This window comes from Micromys minutus (genome assembly GCF_963924665.1).
Source record: "Micromys minutus genome assembly, chromosome: 4".
Classification (NCBI taxonomy): domain Eukaryota; kingdom Metazoa; phylum Chordata; class Mammalia; order Rodentia; family Muridae; genus Micromys; species Micromys minutus.
In genome coordinates this window covers 82,998,739-83,023,033 of record NC_137973.1, presented here as the reverse complement: position 1 = coordinate 83,023,033, position 24,295 = coordinate 82,998,739, and the positions used below count along the sequence as shown (strand labels likewise).

General features: G+C 43.8%; 2 protein-coding genes across 9 annotated transcripts in view; both read left to right on the top strand.

Moving 5' to 3' along the window:
- MIGA1 (mitoguardin 1) overlaps positions 1-9,428 on the top strand; it is a 52,282-nt gene extending 42,854 nt beyond the window's left edge. Inside the window, exons 14-18 of one of the 6 annotated variants that reach the window (XR_013975017.1) lie at positions 117-170; positions 4,707-4,823; positions 6,228-6,442; positions 8,010-8,104; positions 9,313-9,428. Coding sequence is in view for 1 of the 6 variants with exons in the window: in XM_080915950.1 (XP_080772076.1) it covers positions 117-170; positions 4,707-4,823; positions 6,228-6,442; positions 8,010-8,046 (423 nt within the window). In the remaining 5 variants the exon portion in view is untranslated. Of the gene's footprint in view, positions 1-116; positions 171-4,706; positions 4,824-6,227; positions 6,648-8,009 lie in introns of all 6 variants that reach the window. The other 5 variants (XR_013975018.1, XR_013975019.1, XR_013975020.1 and 2 more) reach the window with 5 other exon arrangements.
- Positions 9,429-16,227: 6,799 nt separating this feature from the next.
- Positions 16,228-24,295, top strand: part of NEXN (nexilin F-actin binding protein) — a 30,550-nt gene continuing 22,482 nt past the window's right edge. The window contains exons 1-2 of one of the 3 annotated variants that reach the window (XM_080915870.1): positions 16,290-16,342; positions 18,672-18,774. The gene's annotated coding sequence lies outside the window, so the exon portion shown is untranslated. Of the gene's footprint in view, positions 16,343-18,671; positions 18,775-24,295 lie in introns of all 3 variants that reach the window. The other 2 variants (XM_080915872.1, XM_080915871.1) reach the window with 2 other exon arrangements.

Genomic DNA, 24,295 nt, shown 5'->3' with positions numbered 1-24,295 from the left:
GGGGTTGTCCTTATCATTACTATTTGGGATTTTTAAACCAAGAAAATTTGAATTGTTGGAAATATTAATAATAAATATGAATTTAAACCTTGCATTTTTCCTCTGTCTATATTTAGGCTGTGGCTTCAAGTTGTTGGTCAGTACTGAAACAGAAAAGGCAACAGATGAAGGTAAGACTCATTATGTCCCAGATTTCTCCTTAGTTTATTTCTGTGGCTTTACAAACCAGCTGAGACAAGATAATTTATAAGGAAAAAGACTGGTCCAGTTCACATACGGAAGACTGCAAGTCCAAAATTTACCTGCCTACAGTATCTAATAAGGCTTTGTCCTGTCTCAGCACCTGCAGAACCATCAGGCCTGTGTGTAAAGAAGGTTGAGTGTGGCAGCCCCGCTTTATAACAGTGCATCCTCACAGGCCAGACTGACTGCTTACTCAGGCAGACAGGGCACTGATAAACCCACAGGGCTTCTGCATTTGTGCTGAACACACCTACCCGTGTGTGGACTCTGCAGTGAGACTGCATGGAGTTGAATCTGTCTTCCTAGGTGTTTCTTTGTTCCCTCTCTCTTCTCTCTCTCTGGGAGCATATGTGTTTCTTCGTGTAGCCACAGTAGGCCTGTGGGTGTTAAGAGGACATTTGAGTATCTGTAAATACCTTTATGCCTTGTTTGAGACAGGGTCTTTTTCCTGCTATGTAAGCCAGGCTAGCTAAAAAATTTCCTGTCCCTTCGCTCATCTCCCCATAGGAACATGCTGGCATTACAGATACTTGTCCATGTGTCTGACTTTTGTGTGGGTTCTAAAGATCTGCATTTAGGTTGTTAGTCTTGCATGGCTAACTCTTGATCACAAGCAAAAAACAAAACAATCCCCAGCTTTACCAATGGAGTATCAAGGATCAAGTAGGAGAATATCAAGACAAGGTAGAGGAACTGGACCAAAACAAAGACCAAATCAACTTTCAGGCAGAAGGCTTTCTGTGGCTCACACTTCCACATTACAGTGTACTATCAAGGGAGCTCAAGGCTTCATCCAGGACTACCTGCCCAGAGATGCCCTGCCCGCAGTGGCCTGGGCCCGCTCACAGTTGTAATCAAGAGGAAGTCACTCAGATTTACCTACAAGCAATCTGATGGAGGCAGTCCTCTTCCCAAGTGGCTCTAGTTTGTGTCAAGTTGACAGAGAGCCAACCAGCACATTAAAGAACAGAACATACATGAATTCTAAGATACTATTAAAAGACTACACTTCTGAGACATGGAAGAAAGAAAAGGAACACCGGTTGACCTCACATAAAATATGTTCAACAAAATCATAGAAGAACTCTTGCTCTCTTGCAGCCTTGCTCTCCCTCCCCTACTCCTCCTCCTCCCCTTCCCTTCCCCCCCTCCCTCCCCGTGCTCATGGCCGGCCTCTACTTGTCTATTCCTCCCTCTCTCTCTCTCCCCCTCTCTCTCTCTGCCTCTACTACCCTCTTAACTCTCCCATGACCTGAATAAACTCTATTCTGTACCAAAAAAAAAAAAATCATAGAAGAAAGTTTCCCAAATTTAAGGCAAGAGATGTCTATCAAGATGCAAGAGGCGCACAGTGAACATCAAGTGGGGGACCAGCAAAGGAACTGCCTGTGTGAAGATACTTAAGTGTACAGAGCAAAGAGGTGATGTTGAAAGGCAAGAAAGGCAGCCCATCAAAATAACAGTTCCATCGACTTTTCTAGTGGAGATCTACAATGCCACGATGGCTTGAATGGATGTTCTGTAAGTTCTGAAAGACCACACCCTAGGTGTGTATGAAAGATGACACCCTAGACTACTGTGCTAAAAAAAAAGAACTACCAGTCATACTCAAAGGAAAAAAAGATTATTGCACAAACAGATTAAAGGAATTTATGAAAACAAGCCAGCTCTGTAGAGGATACTGGTCTCAAGAATGAGTATACCAGGCTGGAGAGATGGATGTCTCAGTGGTTAGAGCACTGACTGCTCTTCCAGAGGTCTTGAGTTCAAATCCCAGCAACCACATGGTGGATCATAACCATCTGTAATGGGATCTGATGCCCTCTTCTGCTGTGTCTGAAGATAGCTACAGTGTACTCATACATAAAAATAAATAAATGTTTAAAAAATGAATAAACATACCTAAGAAAATAAAAGTTTTCAGAACAACTAATCAGAAGAGCACTAAGAAGACACCACAAAACCCCAAAATGACAGGAACAGGAAATAATATATACTGTTCAGTAGTAACTCATAATATTAATAGTTGTAATTACCCAACAAAGAGATACAGACTAAGAATTTCAATTAGAAAACAGTCACCTCCCCCCACTTTTTTTTCTGCTTTCAAAATTCATGCCTTATCATCAGTGATAGACAATACCTTAGGATAAAAGCATGTAAAACAGAACTAAGCGACAACGAGAATTATCTATTGTAATGCCTGACAAAATTGGCTTCAAACCATAGCTATCAGATGAGATAAGGACACATCACACTAAAGAGAGGCACTGTACTTCTAAGGAACTGTTTGGACCAAAGAGATGGCTCAGCAGCTAAGAGCACAACCATTCCTCCAGAGAACCCTGGTTCAGTTCACAGCACCAAGTCAGACAGCTTACAACCAACTGTAACTCCAATTTTAGGTAATCTGAAGCCCTCTGGCCTCTGATGTGTGTGCGCAGAGATGTGCACCTACACTTGATTAAAATCAGTCATTAAAATATATACTTTTTGATCTAAAACCCCTCAACACTATAATAGTGAGTGGCTTGATTCACCAGTCTCACACCAGTAGGCAGAGTGTCTAAACAGAAGCTAAACAGAACACACTGGAGTGAAGTGACATCATCCAAATGGCCATAGTAGACACCCAGACAGACATTAAAGAAGACACTTTCTTAATAGCCGTTGGAACTTTCTCCAAAGTTGACAACATAGTAGGACACAAATATAGGAAAATTGAAATCCCATTCTGTATTCTGACTACAAAGGAACAAACTGGACACCAAGAACAATAGACAGGACACAAATTCATAGGAACTGAGCAGCAGGCTCTGGAATGACAAATAGGTCAAGGAAGATACTGAGAAGGGAAATATTTTTAACTAAAAAATATGTATTATTTGATATTGTGTGAGTGTTTTGTCTGTGTGTGTGTGAGACCGAGCACTAGTGTGTGCTTGGTGCCCATAGACGTGAGAACAAGCGTCAACTCTCTCTGAAACTGAAGTTAGAGATGGTTGGGAACTGCCATGCGGGTACTAAGAATCAAACTCAGACCCCCAGCAAGACCAACCAGTGCTCTTAATCGCAAAGCCATCTCTCCAGACTGAAAAAGAAAATCTTAAGTTCCTAAAATTGATTAAAAATGAAAATACAATATATCAGAAATCTAAGTGGCACAGAGGGGGAGGGGAAGGAGGGAGGGAGGGAGGGAGATATCTTAGTAATTACTTAATGATGCATCTGAAAGCTTTGGAAAAATAGGGCAAACAATGCCCAATATTGGTAGATGGGAAATAAAATGGAGATAAACCAGTTCAAAAGTTGTTTTTTTTTTAAGATTGTCAAACCTTTAGACTAAATAACCAAAAGAAAGATAAATGCCCAGATTAATAAAAATTAGAGATTAAAAGGTAAACAAATACTACAGCAGACGCTGAAGCAATTCAGAGAATCCTAAGGACAGTTTAAAAATTTATAATTTGCTAAACTAGAAATTCAATTATCTTAAAGATTTTCTCCACATGCAAATATATGTACCGGTATTTTATAAGAAGAGTCAGTCACAGGACAAAGTCTCATAATATTGACTTTCATGACTAACGGTTAGAATTCTAGTAAGAATAAGTCGGTGCTTTATGTGTTTGTTTATAGGCAGGATCTCTTATCACAGGCTGGCCTGGAACTTCTGTGTTGCCATAAATGGCCTTGCAAGCCTAAGCCTCCTATGCTAAACTTCTACCCGTATGCTAAAACTGCAGCTGCTCTCCACCACAGCTGGCATACAGGGTATCAAGCCCAGGAAGCAGTCTACCTGCTGAGCCCCACCTCAAGCTTCAATGCTTAGTCATTTAGTGCTTAATCCTTTAAAACCTATTTTAGAAGGGGTCTTTGGTCACTACAGTTGAGTAAAACTTTCAAATCGTGAAAACTAGTCAAAATATCCCTAAAAACTACATAGAATGCTATATTGTTGTTAGAACTTGGTACAGCATGATAATTGCTCTTAGGAAGAAGAAGTGCAAAACCCAGGCTGCTCTGTTGGTTTGACTGAGGACAGCCCCTACAGACTCATAGATTTGCATGGCCAGTCCCCAGCTGATGAACTGTTTGGGAAGGATTAGGAGGTGTGGCTTATTGGAGTACATTGTCCTTTTTGGAAGAGGTATTCCAGAGTTTTAAAAATTCTAAATTTTTCTGGCTGGAGCCCTTGCATAAGGAAGGTTTAACTTGTATTTTTATAAGGTGAATTTTCTTCTCATCTGAAACTGCTGGCTAGAATATGCAACCCCATATTCTATATAAACCCCATGACTCTTTTAAGTTTGTTAATGTTCTCAATAGGCTGTCTCATGATGGAAGCTTGTCTGCTCCCAAAGACTTCAGACCACATAATAGCTAGCAGTGTATGTTTCATTACTAGAGAAAGTAAATTTAAGAAGATTAAAATAAACTGATTGCCTTTTCTTTCCCAACAGATCTCAGATGGATTTTTCGCCCATTTTTATGCTATTTGTGAGCATATAAGCCCTGTCTTAGCCTGGGGCTTCTTGGGTCCTAGAAATTCTCTCTATGACCTATGTTACTTCTTTAAGGTATGTTCAGCCATTGAATCACTGTTTTAGAGAATAAAATAAAGACATTTACTTTTGTATAACATAAAGTTGTAAAAATACCTAATTTTGTATTTAATTGCCAGTAATTAATTGGTGACAGTAACACCAGTGTTACTGTAACAGACTGGTGTCCTAAGGTTAGACTGCTCCAGGCCACTGACTGTCCATAGTCTCTGTCAGGGTCTCTGTCAGGGTCTCTGTCAGGGTCATGCTACAGTGGCACATGGGAAGTACTACAGAAATGACCTGTGTAGTGTTGGGATACAGAACTAAGTTCTGTACAATGTGGATGTTGAAATCCAAGCTGTAAGAATTCACATGAGAATTTAAAGTTGTGTCCTCGTGTCTGAAGTTTTGCTTGCCAAAATGTTTGTTAGAGATCACTGCTGAATGTTCTGGCTGGCAATGTGGCAGTACTGAGGTAATGAGTTTCAGGGACCAGCAGTCCCGGGGAGTGTGAGTCTGTGCTTGGATGGAGGATGCCTTGCTATACTGTGAAGTGTTTAAGTTTGTTTGCCTTAACATAATGTTTTTATAAATGATTTAGGACATTTTCATTTTACTGTCATTTAGAACTCATTAATTTGTTGCTAGTCTGTTTAACCCTCCAGTAGTAAATTGTGTGCTTCAGTGAGACAGGGCTGTGGCCCAGCGATCCTGAGTTCTCCATCTCCCACTTCCTTACCCACTGCAGAGTAGGGCACTAGCCCGTGCTAGCTCCAGGGACTCTGATAGCCTTGCTGGTGCTTGCTAACATACTGTCTGAGGATTGAAGTCTGTTGTTGCTGGTTCTCTCTTTGTAGTTCATTCTCTTCCATCATTACATTGTAGCTGAGGTTTAGTGTTTAATGGTAAACAACTTCAGTGCATTAATTCATTGAAATGATGTTCCTCAAGACCTGTGACTCACTCTCGACATGAAACTATCATTTTCCATTCATGTCTTTTTTAATAGAAAAATAGACATATAAAAGTATCATGGTTACCGAACATGGTCCGTTTTTCTGTCTGCAAGGCCAGCACTCGCAGTTGTCATGCTTTGGGCACGTGAAGGACGGCCTTTTTTGAGAACAGGACAACTGAGCCAAGCATGGTGTTGCTCCCCGTTAATCTCAGCATTTGGGGGGCAGAGGCAAAGACTGAGTTTGAAGCCAGCCTGGTCTAAAGAACACACACACACACACACACACACACACACAGGACAGGTAGTATTTGCACAAATTTTACAGCATAGAAAACAACAATTTAAAAGGTTAATGTGAAACCAGCCTCAGAACTAAAATGTCTGACCCCTGGTTTAAAGTCTGCTCCAGTATTAACAGTTCATAGCTCTAACAAATTGTAGCCTAATAAATGCCAATGTCTTGTGTATTCCTTTTCCAGAACCAAGTTCTTTTCTTTCTCAAAGACATCTTTGACTTTGAGAAGGTGCGCTATTCAAGCATAGACGCGCTGGCAGAGGACCTCACACACTTACTCATCCGCCGCACGGAGCTGCTGGTCACCTGTCTTGGTGCAGATGCCCTGAGACATGCCACCACCTGTACTAGTGGACACTCCCATGCCGTGCCCACTGCACTATTAGAAGCCAAAGTACAGTAAGTAACAGAAGAGGTTTGAGAATACTGACCATGCTTTCGGGTAGCTACCGACTGGGAGCTGTGCCTCAGAATCTACAGGATGGATAATGTGGACTCAGGGAGGAAGAACGTCTCAACCAATGGGTGACTGTCCTGTACTTATGCAGAACGTTTGCCAGTGCACCCATGGGATGTATCCAGAGTGACTCTTACTAATCTTTAGGTAATAATTTAAGTTGTGAAGTATTGCGTATGTTGTGACTGTTGCTTGAGTTGAAGCCAATGCGGTAGGCGTTCATTGTCTTCACACAGTCTGGAATGTCCACTGTCATCCTCTAATGTGACTTGATGCTTTGCTCTTTGAAAACACGCTAGCCCAAGGTGATTGTGTCTGTGTAATATCTATGACATCTAGTGTCAACATACCTAACTTTGCCTGAAATGTACTCTTAACATAGGTACTTCTCTGTGTACTAGAACTTAGACCATAGGCATGTAAACTGCTGCTCACCTATGCCTTGTGTATTTGCTAATGTATTTGAATCAAGGAAGTTCTCACAAAGGGCGGGTGCACTAAGGGAGCTGGGTGGAATGAGCCGTGTGTAGCGCACACCTTGAGGAGGATGACCTGCAGTTTCCAGAGTAAATTACTATTGCCCTGTAGGTTATAATACACTGAATTATTCTTACCTCATTTTCCCTCAGATGAATATTAAATTTGAAAATATAATTTATTTACCAAGAAAAAAAATTTTTAATTTGTCCTCTTTTAAATGTAACTTTGAGGCTGGCTTAAAGTATTAAACTTTATAGACTAAGATAATTTCCTCTTTCCTTTCACAAAACAAACTTTTAATCACATAATGAGTTTGTCACATTTATGTCATGTTATGCATAAATTTTAAAAATACTCATACTTTGAGCTTAAGTTTTAAAGGAATTTTTCTCTCGGATGTAAAACACAAGTATTTTAAATGTTATGAGAGTGTATTTTATGTCCTTATGATAAGCATATAAACAACCAGGTTGTGATAAGTAACCTTTGAAGTATACTATATATTTTCAAGGTCTCATTAATTCTGCTTTAAGGTCATAGACCATGTTTTCACCGGTGGATTGGATTCACTGACTTGTTATCCTAAAGTGGGCTGCATTGGTGTTTAAGAGTGAATAATACAGAAGGATGTGAAATGGGTTTTTTAATAATGAATTTTTAGATTAAAGTGCCTAGACTAAGGTTAATGATGTGAAAAGAAGTTTAATTTTTTAAGGTTTTCGATGGTTATGTAAATCAGTTACTGATGTTGTACTGACACTCATGCTGTTAGTGAGCCCGTGTTCCCGATGCCTTGCCTTCTCCCCTCCCCCTTCATTTCCTGACCTCCAGGCCTGACTCTGCCTGAGGACGATGTCCACTGTGCCTGACTTCCCTTCCTACTTTTTTCACCTTAGATGTTTTTACCTGTGAGATGTCACTGGCTGTGACACACATGTGCGTGCCTTCCTGTTACCACATAAGCGAGACAGTTGTAGGTTATTTGATTTATTCACTGGAGAACTAAGTGTTTTATGGTTTTGTAAACAGAGATGTAAGTGACTGTCATTGGGGGAACCCTCCTTGAAATGGTGTGGAAGAACTGCACTGAAGCAGTAACCCTGCAGTGCCACGAGATGACCTTGGTGGGTGACCTTTCCGAAAGGTTTGATTTGCTTTGTTTTACTTTTCAGTTAATGAATAAATAAATTGTCCATCTTCAAGAAAGGGTTGGTTTGTCAGATTCAGTGCTTAAGTTTTGATGGACTAATTAACCGGAACATTAACAAGATAGTCTGTGGCCTTTGACAGAAGATAAGAATGACCAAATAAAATTTGGGAGCAATAAATGTAGGAGAAAAACGTCTGTAGGGGTTCGAGAAAGCTTAACTGTTTAAAGGGAAATGTGTTTTTAAAACGAACATCTCTGGCTCTGACTGTTGAAAATACATGTTTTCATTTGCCTTAACATTAAACAAAGAAGCAATGCTTTAACAGATTTAAAAAAGTCAAACTAGGCTAGAACCCATTAGGGAAAAAGATAAGAGCAGCCTAATGGACCCATAGTGTTAACTGGAAATAGCCGCCTCAATAGCAGAGGGTTGGTCCTGAGAACGCTGGTCCCTCTTTTCTGGAAGAAAAATGGATACAAATTCAGTTGATTTGTTTTCCTTTGTTTCTCTATGTTCTTGTTCAACTAAAAGGGTCCTCATTTCTTCCTGGAGATTCTCTTTTTTTTTTTTTTTTTTACCATATGACAAGTTTTCTATTTTGTGAAAGTCAGCTCCAAAGAGGTCTATCTCCTGAAATAATTTTCACCATGATTCTATTGATTATTTGCATTAACTGACTATTCAAAGTATTTATAAATGTTTCTTTGCTTTAAGATGTAGTGTTTGCTATGTATTTTCCAGCAGTTAGCCTAGAAATGAGGAGCCAGAAGAAGACGAAGTGGTGGTGAACTACTCCACGGCCTGTTGTGACCAGAATGGAAGCTATGCTTTAATTATTATAAATAATCTATATAATTGGCTATAATTTTAGAGTGACTATAAGAATTAGACTGAATTAAAATCTATGAATTTTTAAATTAAGAAATATGGATATGAAAGAAGTGTTTGTATGCCCTGTGAGAAATGGAAATATGAACTGCTCTGTTCTTAATGACTCTGTCACGCCACAGTCTCCTTAGCGTATCTGTTTCTTCACTGTCACTGCAGTGACAGCAGACAACAGCACTGTCTCTGTAGGCACTGCAGTGAACGTGTTTTCTGTTCCAGCCAAACAAGCCAGTGTGATGACTTGGTGGTGTGCTGGCTGCCTTAGTGACGTTTTCTATGATGCGTGATCACAGATGCTGCTGTGGGCCTGCCCTTCACACAGAGGGAAGCAGAGAGAAAGCAGACAACCCTAGGAAGACTGAAATCAAATGTAGACTACTACCAAATATTGTTTGTGCTACCATGGAAATAAAGATAGCATTGTAATGAATAAAATTGCAGTATTGTTGTTTTGAGTGAAATATTTCAGTGAGTAAGGTCATCAAACAGAGTGAGCTGATGAAGGGATACGCTTTCCTCTTCATCGGTGACTTTCAACCCGGACTTCATGCCCAGTAGGCAAGGTGCTCTCACTGAGCTGCTTACTCAGCTATTTCTTAAACTCTTTGTTCCGTGTGTGTGTGTGTGTGTGTGTGTGTGTGTGTGTGTGTGTGTGTGAGAGAGAGAGAGAGAGAGAGAGAGAGAGAGAGACAGAGACAGAGACAGAGACAGAGACAGAGACAGAGAAAGTGATCCAACTCTGGATTCTCTTGCCTCCACTTCCCAAGTGCCAGGATCACAGGCGTGCACCACCTGTCCTGTGTTTTTAAACTTGTGAAGTGTATGCACTGAACTCTGACAGGAGCCGACTGCTGTCAGGGATGCAGGGGAGGAAGGATGGAGTCCTGTGTTACCATTCAGGTACATTTCTGACCCAGGTGCCATGGTCTGGCTCATTCTTTGTCATCTTTGTGCCCTCTGTGGTTCTCCACTTTAAACATTACAGACAGACTTGGGGCTTGGGGTTTGGGTTTTTTGTTGTTGTTGTTGTTTTGGTTTTTGTTTGTTTGTTTTTTTGTTTTGAGTTTTTTGTTTTTTGGTTTTGTTAAGGTATTTTTTTGTTTTTAAAGACATGGTTTCTCTGGGCAGCCCTGGCACTCTACGGGCCAGGCTGGCCTCAAACTCAGAGATCCACCTCTCTCTGCCTCCTGAGTGCTGGAATTAAAGGTGTGCACATCTCACAGAATTCTGGCACGTTGAAGAAGCCCCTGCACAGTTCCTCACGTCTGACATTACCCTGTGGGGCTCCATCCTTGGCTGCAGCTTTGAGAGCACCTTTGCTATCGCTCCTGCTGTTCACCCTGGGAGGTCTCCCTCACCTCTCCATAAACAGTCTCTGCCTCCTCCCTGTGTCTCTGACACAGCTTTTGACATTTTTTCCCATTTCCTGTACTCTTTCAGATTTTACCACACCATTTATTCGCATTTGCTCCCTTGTCTTCTCTTGCTGCCTTTGATCTGCTGTACAAATTTTGGGTCTTCTTAGGTTATTTGTCTTTCTGTACATCAACAAAAACCCTACAGTAACCTTCATCACTTGGGCAAGGAAGCGCTGGATTCCAGTACAGCAAAAAAGAGCGCACTTCCTGGTGGCACTTTTTATCCTCTACTTAAAAGCCACAGCAAAGCAACGGCCATGTCAGACATCACTCAGATCCTACTTCTGACTGTCCATGTGTCACAGAAGCTCTTCCCGGGCACATTTATATATAGGAGGCTTCAGAACTTGGGACTTGCTGTTTGAGATAATACCACAGTACCTGGACTCTGAGAGCCACTTCTCCATGTGTAGCACCAGGGAAGTGCATGTCTCCCCCGGCTTTGCTGCTGAACCCCCAAGGTCCATGTGCTAGAAGCTTCTCTCCTGTGGCACCTTGAGGTGATCGCTGGCACCTTCAGATGGCGAGGCCTCGTGGAAATCATGGGTTATGTGGCTCTGCCTTCTAGAGGGTTTAGTACTGCCTGGGCATGGGCCCTCCCAAGGCAGGGTGTTCTAAGGGAGCACATACAGTTCCTGTTCTGCAAACCATCCTGTGGTACAGCAGGGAGCCTTACCTGCACGCCAGTGCCCTCCAAGCTTCCAGCATGATGAGCCAAATAGATCTTGAGAATATTGTTGCCCTATATCCAGTGTCTGATAGCAACAAAAAATAGTATAGGGATTGCTTCTAAGATTTGCTCACTCAGGCTTCTTGTCAGTAGGCCTCTTGTCCAGTGCTGGCTATAGACAGGAGCCTGTAACTCCTTACACACTGGGCTCTGAATACAGCTTCCTAGCATTTTAGAACATTCAGGTGACCACTTACCTAGTGTAATAGAAGGAACACAAGCTGAGAGGCAATGCTGGTGTGAAAGGCAGTGTTTGGGGCTGAGTAGACACATGCTTATGAGGCACATTTGAGCCTGTGGTGTGCATTTGGTCAGAGGGCAACATGGGGTACTAGTCTTCAGCTTCCACTGTGAGACATCTTCCAGGCTTGCTGGCCCATAGTTCCCAGCAATTGTCTTCTAATGGGAGTGTGCTTGGGACCAGACCAATGTCCTAATGAGTCGAGCTTTCGAATGGGCGCTGGGGGTTGAAAGTCAGGTGGCCAGGCCAGCGGGAAAGTTCCTTAGCCACAGAGCATCTTCCCAACCTTGGCAATACCTAGATTTTGGATTGTTGCTGCTGCCACGCTGTGCTGCAGATGGACACCACCGTGACGTGTGGGAGGACTCTCCGCAGTCTAATTGACAGAGGCAAGATTGTTTCAGGGTCCAAAAAAGCACAGTTCAAAATCCCAAGTTGAGCCTGAGAAATGGTTTGTCTGCCAAAAGCCCCTGCCACTCAAGTCTGACACACTGATTACTAAATATAAATAATCTTCCAAAATAAATGATAAAAATAATGTAGCAACGTTAGCTTAACTTTAGTTTAATGTTTTGGTTTTTCTGAGATAGAGTCTCACTATGCAGACTTGGCTAGTGTCAAACTCAGCGATTCATCTGCCTCTGCCTCCCAGGTGTTGGGCTTAATGTGGCACACAACCACACCTGAGCTACTTACATTTTAAATGAGAAGATGTAGGTTTTTCGGCCAATCTTTTGTTCTGGCTTGAAGACTGAGTTGGAGAATTGGTCCACACTGCCCCAGGTGCGTTTACTGCACAAGCCACACTTCCTTCCAGTCGCCATTGGAGTTTCAGAACTTTAAAACAAAGCCCCGGGTCTCACACGTGTGGAGCATGTGCCATGCCAGTGTGAACCTGCGAGTCCCTGGCTTTTTTTCTGTTTTCTTTTTGACGGGCTTCACTGTGAAGCCCAGCCTGGAGGTTGGCACGTAGACAGAGCTTTAGATGCCTGGCTGCCTCTGTCTCTCCAGCTCATGTGCTCCATACCCAGTATCCCTTAGTGTTTGCTTTGATGTTGTTTGCTTTTGAAATTACATTTTAATTGTAACATTCTCCCCTTTGTTCCCAGCAAACCCTCCCAATGCCCTTTCTCCACTTCTTCAAATTTATGGCCTCTTATTTTAACAATTACATATATGTATTTGTATATTCATGTATTTTTTCCTGAATATGTTGAGTCCATATGTTACATGTATGTACGTTTTCAGGGTTAACCATACACTGTAGCTGTCTTCAGACACACCAGAAAAGGGCATTGGGCCCCATTACAGATGGTTGTGAGCCACTATGTGGTTGCTGGGAATTGAACTCAGGACCTCTGGAAGAGCAGTCAGTGCTCTAACCACTGAGCAACCTCTCCAGCCCCTGCAACCTCTACTTTTGAAGGTGAAAAATGCACCTTCAAATACAAAGAACAATGAATGACTGGAGCCTCCTCCCTAGCCCTCTGATTGTGCCCGATGTTCTACAGTTGTAAATCAGGCTGGAGTGGGCGGTGTGAGCTGTTTGCCTTTATTGGTTGTCTATGTGCAACACTTGAGCCAAATCAGATGTGCTGCAGACAGGACACAGCCTGCCACTTATCTGTCCACGATCCCCTGGTGGTCCCCATCTTAGAGTGAAATCAAAATGCGTACAGCACTAACGCACAAAAGCTCCTGTTTGCCGGCCCTGCCCACCTTGGCTGCCATCATCTCACTGTCCTGTCTTAACCACCCAAGCTCCGTGTTTATTCTAGACTTGTTAGGGGATCCTCTGTGCACTTAGATTCTCTGTGCACTTGTTAGATCCTCTGTGCACTTGTTAGATCCTCTGTGCACTTGTTAGATCCTCTGTGCACTTGTTAGATCCTCTGTGCACTTGTTAGAGGATCCTCTGTGCACTTGTTAGATCCTCTGTGCACTTGTTAGAGTTCAGGCAGAAGAGTCTGCAGTCTTCAGGATCCACGGTCAGTTCTCACTACCTACACACCACATATGTACACACGTGGGGAGGAGGAAACAGGACATCCCTGCAGCTGGCTGCTCTAACATAATTGGTGAGCTCCAGGCCAGTCAGAGACTCAAGAAGGTGGATGGTCTTCCTAAGCGAACAACACCTGAAGTGTTTTCTGACCTCCACATGCACACACATGCACCTGCACACTTGTCAACACATATGTGCATGCATACCACTCGTGGGCTCTACAGTGGTCATTACTGGCCCTCCTACACTATGCCTTCTGTCTACCTAAGTGATCTCTCCCACAAGTCCTGTGCCAGCGTGTGCCACCTGAGCCTATGTCCATAATCACACGCATGCTGATCCCACCGCCATGTTCTAGAATCATGAGCAATAAACCACCAGTCGCTATGAAGTCATACAGCCTGGGTGGTTTACTAAGGTAAGAGAAGCAGTAATGCACTGCCTCGCACTCCTCAGGACTCTCCCGCTGTGTGGGCATCATGAAACACAGTCGTGATTCCCCTGGGCTTCTGCTTCTGCCCTTCCATGAGAGCAGGGGTGTCACTGCTGTCCACCCGAGGCTGTGGTGAATGGGTGAAGGAGTGCTGGGGACAGGCAGCCTATCCATGTTCTCAGCTTTGTGCTGCTGGAAGACTCACAGTGGGAGGGGGCTCAGTTCCAGATCACAGCGCATCCTTTTGGGTTAGTCATAGTCACACTCAACCGCAGAGAGATGGGGGCCAGGTGTGGTGACTCAGCTTAACCGCAGGAAAGGCCAGTCTGGATTACACACCCAGTTCCAGGCCAGCTAAGGTGCCCCTGATCTAAAGAGGCCGAGGTAGTGAATGCACACGTGCTTACCCATGGCCTCCTCTTTCTCAGCCCAGGATGGAGCCAGGATCGAACCAGCCCACCTGAAGGGGTTTCTCACCTCCTGAAGGATTAAGGAGCAGGTGGGCTGTGTCCGCACAGTTCCTCACTGAGACGCTTCCCAGGTGACTGTAGAACAGCGGTTCTCAACCTTCCTAATGCTGTGCTGTGACCCTTTCATACAGTCCTCATGTTGTGGCTCCAAATGTTTTCGTTGCTATCTCAGAACTGTAACTTTGCTACTGTTGTGAATCATAATGTAAATGTCTGTGTTTTCTGATGGTCCTATGTGATCCCAAAGGGGTCATGACCCACAGAGAACATCCTAATGTGTTCTGCTGACAATTACACAACCCGTGGTGCAGCAGTTGTTTGTGGAGCGAAAGGCCATTGGGTAGAAATACAAAATCTCATCCTTTAAAACCAGAATAGCCCTTTCTCCCTCCTCTGCCGACAAGACGACTGTGAAAATGCTTGTGGTGAAGGGAGGCAAAAGGAAAAAGGAAAAAAGAAAGAAAGAAAGAAAAGAAAAAAAAGAAAGAAAAGAAAGAAAAGAAAAGAAAAGAAAAGAAAAGAAAAGAAGAAGGTTTCAAGTCCACCCGTGGCTGCACTCACCCTGTAGAAGATGGAATCGTGGGTGCTGCTGATTTTGAGCAGTCCCCCCAGGAGAGAATCCAGGTGAGCAGGAAAGCTGGCCATCTTGGCGGAGGGGTGGTGACCATTGCGGAGCAAAAACAAGATCACCGTCACGTCACTTCCGAGGTGCCTTTCTTTAAAAGGGATTTGAAACGTCTCACCAGAAAATAGAAGAACCTCCGAGGCTGGCTGTGTATCGTCACAGCAAGGAGAGCTACGAGCTGTTTCTTCCAGACTAACCGCGGCGAGGAGTCTGCAATGTTTTGTATTAATTCGTATATAAAATTTAGGAACAAAAATATAGATACAAAAAAAAAAAAATAAAGATACAATTATAAGTTAAGTGCACAGCGAGGAAAAGACAGACAGCAAGAGTAGACACGCAGAGTGGCAGGAACCTCCAGGAAAGGCAAGGGCCAAGGGCCTGCTCAGGTTAAGAAGGGAAGGGTCTCAAGGGAGCGAGTCTGTCGCTGCGGCGTTCCCATGGACTGAACAGGTGAAGGTACCGAAGGGTGAAAGGGGCAAGCTGGCCTCCTACCGAGCTTTTCCTCCTGACATAGTTAGTGAGGGTGGGATGGCAAACCCTTAGAGATTTCTGAAAGACTGCTGAAGCCAGGCTGTCCTCAGATTCTTGATGGTGAAAGGTGGCTTTGGAACTCTGCTCTTGCCTTCGCCTCCTAGGTGCCCGGATGGCCCCATTCCCACCCGCGGCACTGGCTAACTTGTTTCACTAATGCAGTTTTTGTTGTGTGGTACTGGGATGTGACCTGGGACTTTGTTTTATGACACAAACATGCTCCTCATATGACACATGTGCTCCTCGGTGTGGTCTGTTGGGTTTGATGGAGTGAAGAACTGGGGCCTCTCCTTACGCAAACAGGCCTCAGCTGGGCTCGCCCGTCACACTCAGGTGTACTTTCCATGGCAGGCTTCCGGACCATGTGGAAGAGCAGAGCTGCGTGTCTTCAGCTAAGGAAAGGTGAGCACAGAACCCCGTCCCGCTACCTTAGACTTCCAGATGCCTCTCCTCGAGGTTAAAGAGGAGCGGCGGCCCCATTCCTTCCGCAGAAAAGGGGAAGCTGGCCAGAAGTCAGTGCGTTTTATGGGCTACTGGGGCAGGTAGAGAATCTGAGGGAAGCGGCCCGGCAGGTCGCCAGGAGGCAGCCTGTGGTGGCAGCCAGCGCCCCTCTTCTTTCTGGGTGACTCTCCACCCTCTGGAGCTGCGCGGCGGTGGGGGTGGGGACTGGCCTGGTCCGGGAACAGCTGCAGCGGGCGCTGGGCCCGTCTGGAATGCGGGAGCCGCTGCGCACCAGGACTTTTATGGAAACTTGCTGCTGGCGCGCGGCGGCCAGCGGGCTCGGGCGGCGGGAGCGGAGGGGGCAGCGCGCAGAGCCGGACACGCAGCGCGGAGCGGGAGGAGCGGCGCCCCGGCGGCGACAGGAGGGTAGGAGAGCTGGGCTGGACGGACGCGCCGGGGCCCCGGGCCCGCGGGGTAGCCTGCGCTCGGCCGGACCGGCCTGGGCTGCGGGGATGAGGGGTTCTGCACCACCTGAATCTGGGCGGCTGAGTTTGGGGGAGAGTGTTTCCAGGACGCCGAATGTGTGTACACCCTCCGCCGGAGATCCCCTAGGGTCCGAGCGGGCGAATTTACTGTGGCACCCAACATGTGCCCACTGCGGGCTCTGCCAGCAGTAGCTGCGATTTTAAAGAAATTGTGAATGCGTTCCTGTGGAAGCTGGGGAACGAGGGATTTATTAGCCTGCCTTGCCTGGTCTCCAAATTGCTCCGCAACGCCAAGACAGGGATATGCTTAGAGGTTGAGCAGCTAGCTCTAAAAGTCGGAGTAAAGACCTCATATGAACTGTAAGATGTTCAAATGCAAAATATGCATATATGTTTATATACACATACATATATATATATACACATATGCGCGTTTCTCTCTCTCTCTCTCTCTCCGTCTCTCTCTCGCTTTCTCTCTCTCTCTCTCTCTCTGTGTGTGTGTGTGTGTGTGTGTGTGTGTGTGTGTGTGAATGAAAAATGAGCAAATTGAGAGATTACGTGATTGCTCCAGTGGCTTAAGTATTTTATTTTTAAGGCCACAATGTGGACTAGGAGTTGAGCGTAGATAAGGTGGTAAAAATAGTATATGGTATGCTCTCACAAAGTGACTGCCCTTGGAAAAAAGACAGACAGGCAGAGAAAAGCAGCCCCAAGAAGAAATCTCTTTGCTGACCAAAGGAAGCAGAACATCATTCATTCATCAGCCAAATTGTGTTAAGGAGCAGCGGACCATTGCACGAGTCTCCGCAGAATTATGTTCCTGGTACTGTGGGAAAAAAAGCTCAAGTTTTTAGACCATCTTGGTCACACGGTAGTGCATGAACTACATAAAATTTCCCCCAATAGTATTTATTCATTTATATGCTGAACTGCTGCTGTAAGAAAATCCAAATTGCATGTCTCTGGTTTTTTTGTTTTGTTTTGTTTTGTTTTGCATTTGAGAAAAGTGCGAACTTAACTGAAGGAAAGTGTTTGTGCGTGGGGGGCGGGGGGGGGTAGTATAAACAGATTTCACTTCTTGTAGTTGAACCCTGCTAGGCAAGCTCTCTCCCACTAAGTTGTTTCCTATCCATTTACTGAGTTTTCCAGGCTAGCCTTGAACTCAGTCGGTAGTACAGACAGAAAGGACTGACCCTCCTGCCCCAGCCCAGCCTCTGAACGGTTGGAGTTACAGGCCAGCAACCTCACATCCACTCCAGGTTCTGTGTTTTGCCTGACATGTGCCCCCCCCCTGCGTTTGTGTGTGTGTGTGTGTGTGTCTTCTGAGGAGAACTGTGCTCAGTTTTGTGTTTTACCTGCAACACTTAACTTGGAGAGCACAATGCAAAAACTGCAACAAAATTATTTTAAATCTAGTTTTCCTTCTTGCAGCTTTTGATTCAATTCCATTTTAATAGATTTCCAGAGATGCAGGGGAACAATCTTTCCTGCTTACCTTAAAATGGAATCTGTGCTATTTTGGAAAATTTGACATGTAAGGCTGATCATTGTCAAAATGTATGTCATCGTGAGAAGACTATATTTAGCATCAGCCAAGGAATGTATTATCTGGGTTTTGAAGAGTACTTTGCCCTGAAATCTCACTTGAAGCTTTAGTTTGGGGCTTCATTTGTGAAAAGCATGGTAACTATGTGTGTACATTGTAGAGATTAACTACAAGCAGAGAGCATTCGAAGGCTAGCCTGGTCTACATAGTTTGTTCCAGAATATCCAGTGTATACAATAGAGACATAATGGATTTCATTTGCTTAGAATGCAAGTGCTTGAACTGGCAGGCTCCATTTGTGGGGAGAAAGCTATCTCGAAAACCCCAAAAGAATAAAAAATATTTTAAAACTTCATCAGTTACAAGAGTGAACAGAGTGACTGTCAAACCATGGAAACGTGGGATCAAAGCAGAGACTTGTTTACAGAAGTCTCTCGGTGTCATTCATCATGGAGCCAAAGCATCTGGGTTTCCTTCGCCATTCAGAGATGACCAGTCACCCACTAGCAACTGCATGCCTCTGTTCTTGTTTGACCAATCTGGTCCACATCACCTGTGTGCTTCCTGTCCTGGTCTTTCTTCTATTTTATAATCAATTACATTTGAAACTGTTACTTTTTAATTTAAATATTCACTGTGTAGTGTGGCTCGCTTTATGGTAGTATATTTTTTTATTTTTGTATATGTTTCAATTCCATATTATGTGTGCACTGTGTGTCTACAGTGTTCACACTGGCCAGCAGAGGGAGCCAAGACCCCTGGAGTTGATTCTGTACGAAAGCAGCAAGTGCTCTGACTGCTTTAGCCCCTTCATGGTGTTATTATAGGTATGGAAATCAGTGCCTTGTACATCCATGGGTTGTATCTGGACATTGCCTATGGCAGTGTTCTTTCTACACTCTAGAATGAGTGGATTTAAACTGAGAAATGTTCATTATATACCATAATTTGTATCATAAAATTCACCACACACACACACACACACACACACACACACACACACACACACACACGGTTGAAAACAATAAGGAGGGAAACTGGGTGTAGTGATGCATGCCTTTGATCCCAGAACTCAAGAGGCAAAGACAGGATCTCTGTGAGTTCAAGGCCAGCCTGATCTACATAGTAATTCCAGGATAGCCAAAGAGGCATAATAGAAAACAAAATTGCCTCAAAAACAAAACAATCAACCAAAAATTCTTAAGTAGTGTGAGGGGAGTGGGAAGAGGAAGTTACCATTAATGGACTGACATGTGTCAGCTTGTTGCCCAGAGAAGGAAGACATGAACTGATTACTAAAATAAATGAAATGAGTTTAACTGAAAAGTTAAAAAGCATGGGGAGAGTTTTCTCTTTTTAAAAAGTACTTCTAGAGCCTCTCACCCTTGCCTGTTTGTTTTTAGAACGTGTCTTGTAGCCTCTAGAGCCTGCCTATTGCCTCAGTTTTGTCAACCTGACAGTCTAGTCCTCTCAGAGGAAGCCCTTGAGCCTAGATTAGACCTGGGGCAATATCTATGGATAATTATCTTACTGTTGATGCAGGAGGGCCCAGCCCACTGTAGGCAGCATCATCCCTAGGCAGGTGGCCTGGGCTATGTAAGAAAGCTAAGCATAAGCCCTCACTGAAGGTTTGTGACCTGGGTGGGTAGGTCAAATTAACCCCAAGTTGCTTTCAGCCAGACTGTTTCATCACAGCAACAGAACAAAACTAAACTAGCCATGAAAAGGAAGTGGTTCTTATCCTACCTCCCTATACCCCACTGGCTTTTTAGCCAGAATTCCAAGTTGCCCCATCCCAACTGTGGACCTCAATGTAGACTGTCTTTCATTTTAGATAGACAAGGAAGCCCAGATCTCTCTTGCAGTTCCCACAGCTCCCACATCTCCTGAAGTTCTGGCTTGTGATGGCTTGTGGAGTATACCCTCCCACTTTCTTTCCTGCCATGTCAGATGAGTAGTTCTCACAAGGCTGCTCTTCAAATAGTCCCCATCTAGGCTCATCTAGGCTGATAGTGGATGCCATAGTGGTAGGTACTGACACCTCTGCTTCCGTTCCCGTAATTAGGTGTGCTGGCCTTGTGTCCTGGCTGGTGTGTGAACTCCTAATAGCACTGATGAGCACAGCAGGTTTACTTACCAAGGCTCCAGGGTGATAAATATACTTTGAAATGAATTACAGCCACGTAAAGGAATAATGTCATAACAGTTATTACAGAAGAATGTCAAAGTAGGCTGCAACTTTGTTGAGAGTTTGAACATCTACTTCACAACATGCCCTGGTTTGCATCAGCTGTAAACTCAAGTGGCCTCAAGTCACCTGGAAAAGGCTTCAGTTGGGTCTTTATCAGGTTCGTCTGTGGCTATGTCTGTTCGAGAATGTCTTAACTAAGGAGGACCCAGGTGGTCCTAGGCTATTTAAGGAAGCTAGCAATGAGCAAGTGAGAGCCAGAGGTGGGCAGCAAGCATTTCTTTACAGCTTCTACCTCCTGCCCTGCTTGGGATCCTGCTCTCATTTCTTTTGAGAACCATAAAGGAAATGTAAGCCAAACCCAAATCTCTTCCTGCCCACATTGTTTTTGGTCAATATTTTATTGCAACAAACGAAGGAAACCAGGAAGGTAAGATCCAGTTTCCTGCTTCTGACGGTGAAGTATCTGACAGGTTTTATAGTGTAGTTTTGTTTTACTTTTTCTTTTACCAAAATACAGCCTTAGCTGAATAGTCCCAGCTGGCCTTGAACCTGTGGTTCCTGCCTCATGCGCTGAGCTAGGTATGCACCATCTTACCTGTGAGTAATTTTCATGAATTAAGTTCGGGAAGGTTATATGTAAGTTGTGTAGCCTGGAGCTCACAGCAGTCTTCTGCCTCAGCATCCCAAATGCTGCAGAGACAGTTTTGCACTACCTATAGCTGACTATGGTTTTTTTTTTTTTTTTTAAGATGAATTTTATCTATTTTATGTATAGGAGTTCACTGTAGCTGTCTTCAGACACACCAGAAGAGGGCATTAGGTTCTATTACAGATGGTTGTGAACCACCATGTGATTGCTGGGAATTGAACTTACAACCTCTGGAAAAGCAGCCAGTGCTCTTAACCACTGAGCCATCTCTCCAGCCTATGTTTTTTATATAAGTGAAGAATGATAAACATTTAGCCTTAAACTTTACGTAGTTCAAAACGAATTTGCTGTTTCTTTTGAAGACTTAACTTTTAACATTTATTCAACACTTATTTAACATCTTATGTACATACTTAAAATTTTTACTTAAAAGTTCTTCCAACAAAGCCTCCCAGGGCGGTAGAAACTTATCTCAACATGGGAGGATGAAGGAGGAGGACTGTAAATTACAAACCGGGCCAGGCCTGATCCATAAAGAGAGTTCTAGGCCAGCCAGTGCTACAAAGTGAGACTTAAAAAAAAAAAAAAAAAAAAAAAAAAAGTGGGCTGGGGTTGGGGGAGAAGTCAGAGGCTAGCCAGGGTCACACAGTAAAACCCCGAATCCCTGCGTCTGTGCATCAAATGGTCCTGGAGGCGTGAAGCCAGCCCAGGGAAACAATACGGCTGCCACTCTCTGGACAGTGTTGCTCCCTTGAGATTATATAGCAATATGATTGCCATATTTGAAGGACAGCTATGATTTCAAATTCGTTTTGTGCATTATTTGCTGCTGAAATGCTGTGGTTGCCTAACTAAAATGTGAAGAGGGAAGCTGGGTTCTTACACGTGAAGGCCTGAAGTCACACAGCCTAAGACAATGAGCTGGGAGCTACAAAGATGGTTCTGTTAGTGAAGCACTTGCTGTGCAAGCCTGAAGACCTGAGTTCAAGTCTCAGAGCCCACCTAAAGCTGTGGCATCCCTAAAGGGAGATGAGAAGCAGACGAGACAAGTCCATCCTTGAAGCTCATGAGCCTCAAGTAAGGCCCATGCAGCAGCCAACGAGAAAACCCATCACCAAGTAGAAGGTGACGGCTGCTCACAAACCTGTCCTCTGACACACACATGCCATGGCACACACAAGACTGAATTCAAAACCACAAATATACGCACGCACAGAATAAAATATACAGAAAGTGCTACACCTAGTGTCCTGACCACTAGTGTCTTTTCTGAAGGTTTGTACGTATTTTATTGTGTGTGTGTGAATGTGTGTGTGTGAAGGCAAGGACCAGCAAAGGCCAGAAGAGCATGTCCAATACCTGGGAAGAGGAGTTACAGAGACGCTTGTGGCCTGCCACATGCCTGCAGGGAATTAAACCTGGGTCCTCTGGAAGAGCAGCTGAGCCGTTTATGTCTCCAGCTCATGTTCTTCACAGTTCAAGAGATTACATCTACAACTACGTAGGATGGTGCTGTTATGCTGTTTCTGCCCCCATGTGGCAGGTAAAGATATTGCATCTGCCTGTTCGGACAGCAAAAATCACTTTAACGCTAGTCAGAAAAAAACTTACATGTTCCTAGATATAAAATCCTTTAATATTCAGTTACTGGGTATAAAAGTGAGTTTAAACAAATTTTCATTTAGTATTCTAAATGTAATGAGGTCTCAGCTTAAATTTTCACTTTCTAGAATGGGAATTGATTTTATTTGATAGCATGCTCTTTTTCTCTAAGTTCAGTGACTCTCAAAATGTGGTGTCAGAACCTGTAAGGTTAAGGATACAGCATCATTCTACAGTTATGCAAGTTGTGTGAGGTCCTGTTTTCTCTATGATTTTCAATTAAGACAACATGTCATGATTGAGTGCAGAAGCAGACATAGAATGTATCTCTGTTGTTAGGCACAATATAAAAGAGATTTTTCAAACCTATAAAACAGTACATCTCTCTATATTTTATTTTGGGGAAGAGTTGTTTCTGGATGATGATAATGTTCCAATTTTATATAAATAAAAGTTATCAATATCTCAGAAGCTGGCTTGTACTGACTCCTGAGCCCCAAGTGTTCAAAACCCCTCCTTCACACAGAGCTCCAAAAATTTTGACATCCTTATATTGTTAGTGCATTTTCTGACCTGAAAACAGAAACTTTGGCTAGGGAGATGGCTCCTCATGTAAGAGTGGCGTGCCTGGGCACCTGAGCCCCACCCCTGAGCCCCACATGGTAGGAGAGAACCGATTGCTGAAATACGTTCTCTAACCTCCACGTGTCCTGTGGCATGGGTATGCGCCCGCTTATACACAAATTGTGAATATATACTTTTATAGAGCCTTATATTGCTTATAGTTTTACTGTGTCTTATCTAGACTCTCAGTTCTTTGAGAGTTTATCTTGTTTGTCATTGTATAATGGGGCCATGGAAATACCCTAACAGGCTATAGAAAGATGCTCAGCAAATATTTCTGAATTTAAACATACATTAGATTTTTTTAAAAAAAGATTTATTAATTTCATGTGTATGAACATTTTGCCCATGTCTATGCACCACATGCATGCTTGGTGTCTGTAGAAATTAGAAAAGGTTGTTGGAGCCTCTGAAACTAGAGTTAACAGATGGCTCAAAATCAGCCATGTGGGTGCGAGGAAGTGAACCCAGGTCCTCAGCAGCACAGTGTGTTTAAGTGCTGAGCTAGCTCCCCAGGAGCCATGTTTATCTATTTTATTTTACTTTTAAAACTCATTATTCGTGGGGAAGGGGTGTGCTGTAGTGTGTGTGTGTGTGTGTGTGTGTGTGTGTGAAGGTCAGAAGAGGGCTTTCTGGTGCCGGGCCTCTTTCCCATGGGGCACTACGCTGCCAATATCCTCAGGGACAGACCTGAGAAAAAAGTAGAGAGAGAAAGGGGCTGTGTTAGAACAGACTCTTGACTGCAGAGACTCGGATCAAAAGAATCATTGCTGAGCATTACTTTACCAACAATGTATACCTAAAGTTAATGTTCTGGTAAACATTAACTTTAACAGTAGTAAACATTTCACAGAAACTATATTAAAATATTTGCCCTATCACAGTGACAGTAACTATGTTTTCATTGAACCTTGGCACCTATTAAAAAGGAGTTGATAATTTGAAAATCGTTGCCAAGCCTCTGGAGGAGAGTGGACTGTTAGAATGGACACTCTCGGTGTCACAGGCTGTGTCTGAGTCTGTGAGCTAGGAAGCATCAACTGGTAGGCACAGCCATGGAAGCTCCTGCATGAGGACATCATTGTTGGCTGCTAGTACACAGCTCAAAGTGGAAGACAGTAAAACGAGTCAAAGACTGTCACACTACTCACTGTTCATGTGTGACTGCTGTACCAAAATGTTGTACATGACTGATGAATACCTGGAATTTGAGGACTCCAAGAGACTGAGTTAAAAGTCCTGTCCAGGTAGCTTATAGAGAGAATGGAAACAGAGTGCTCTC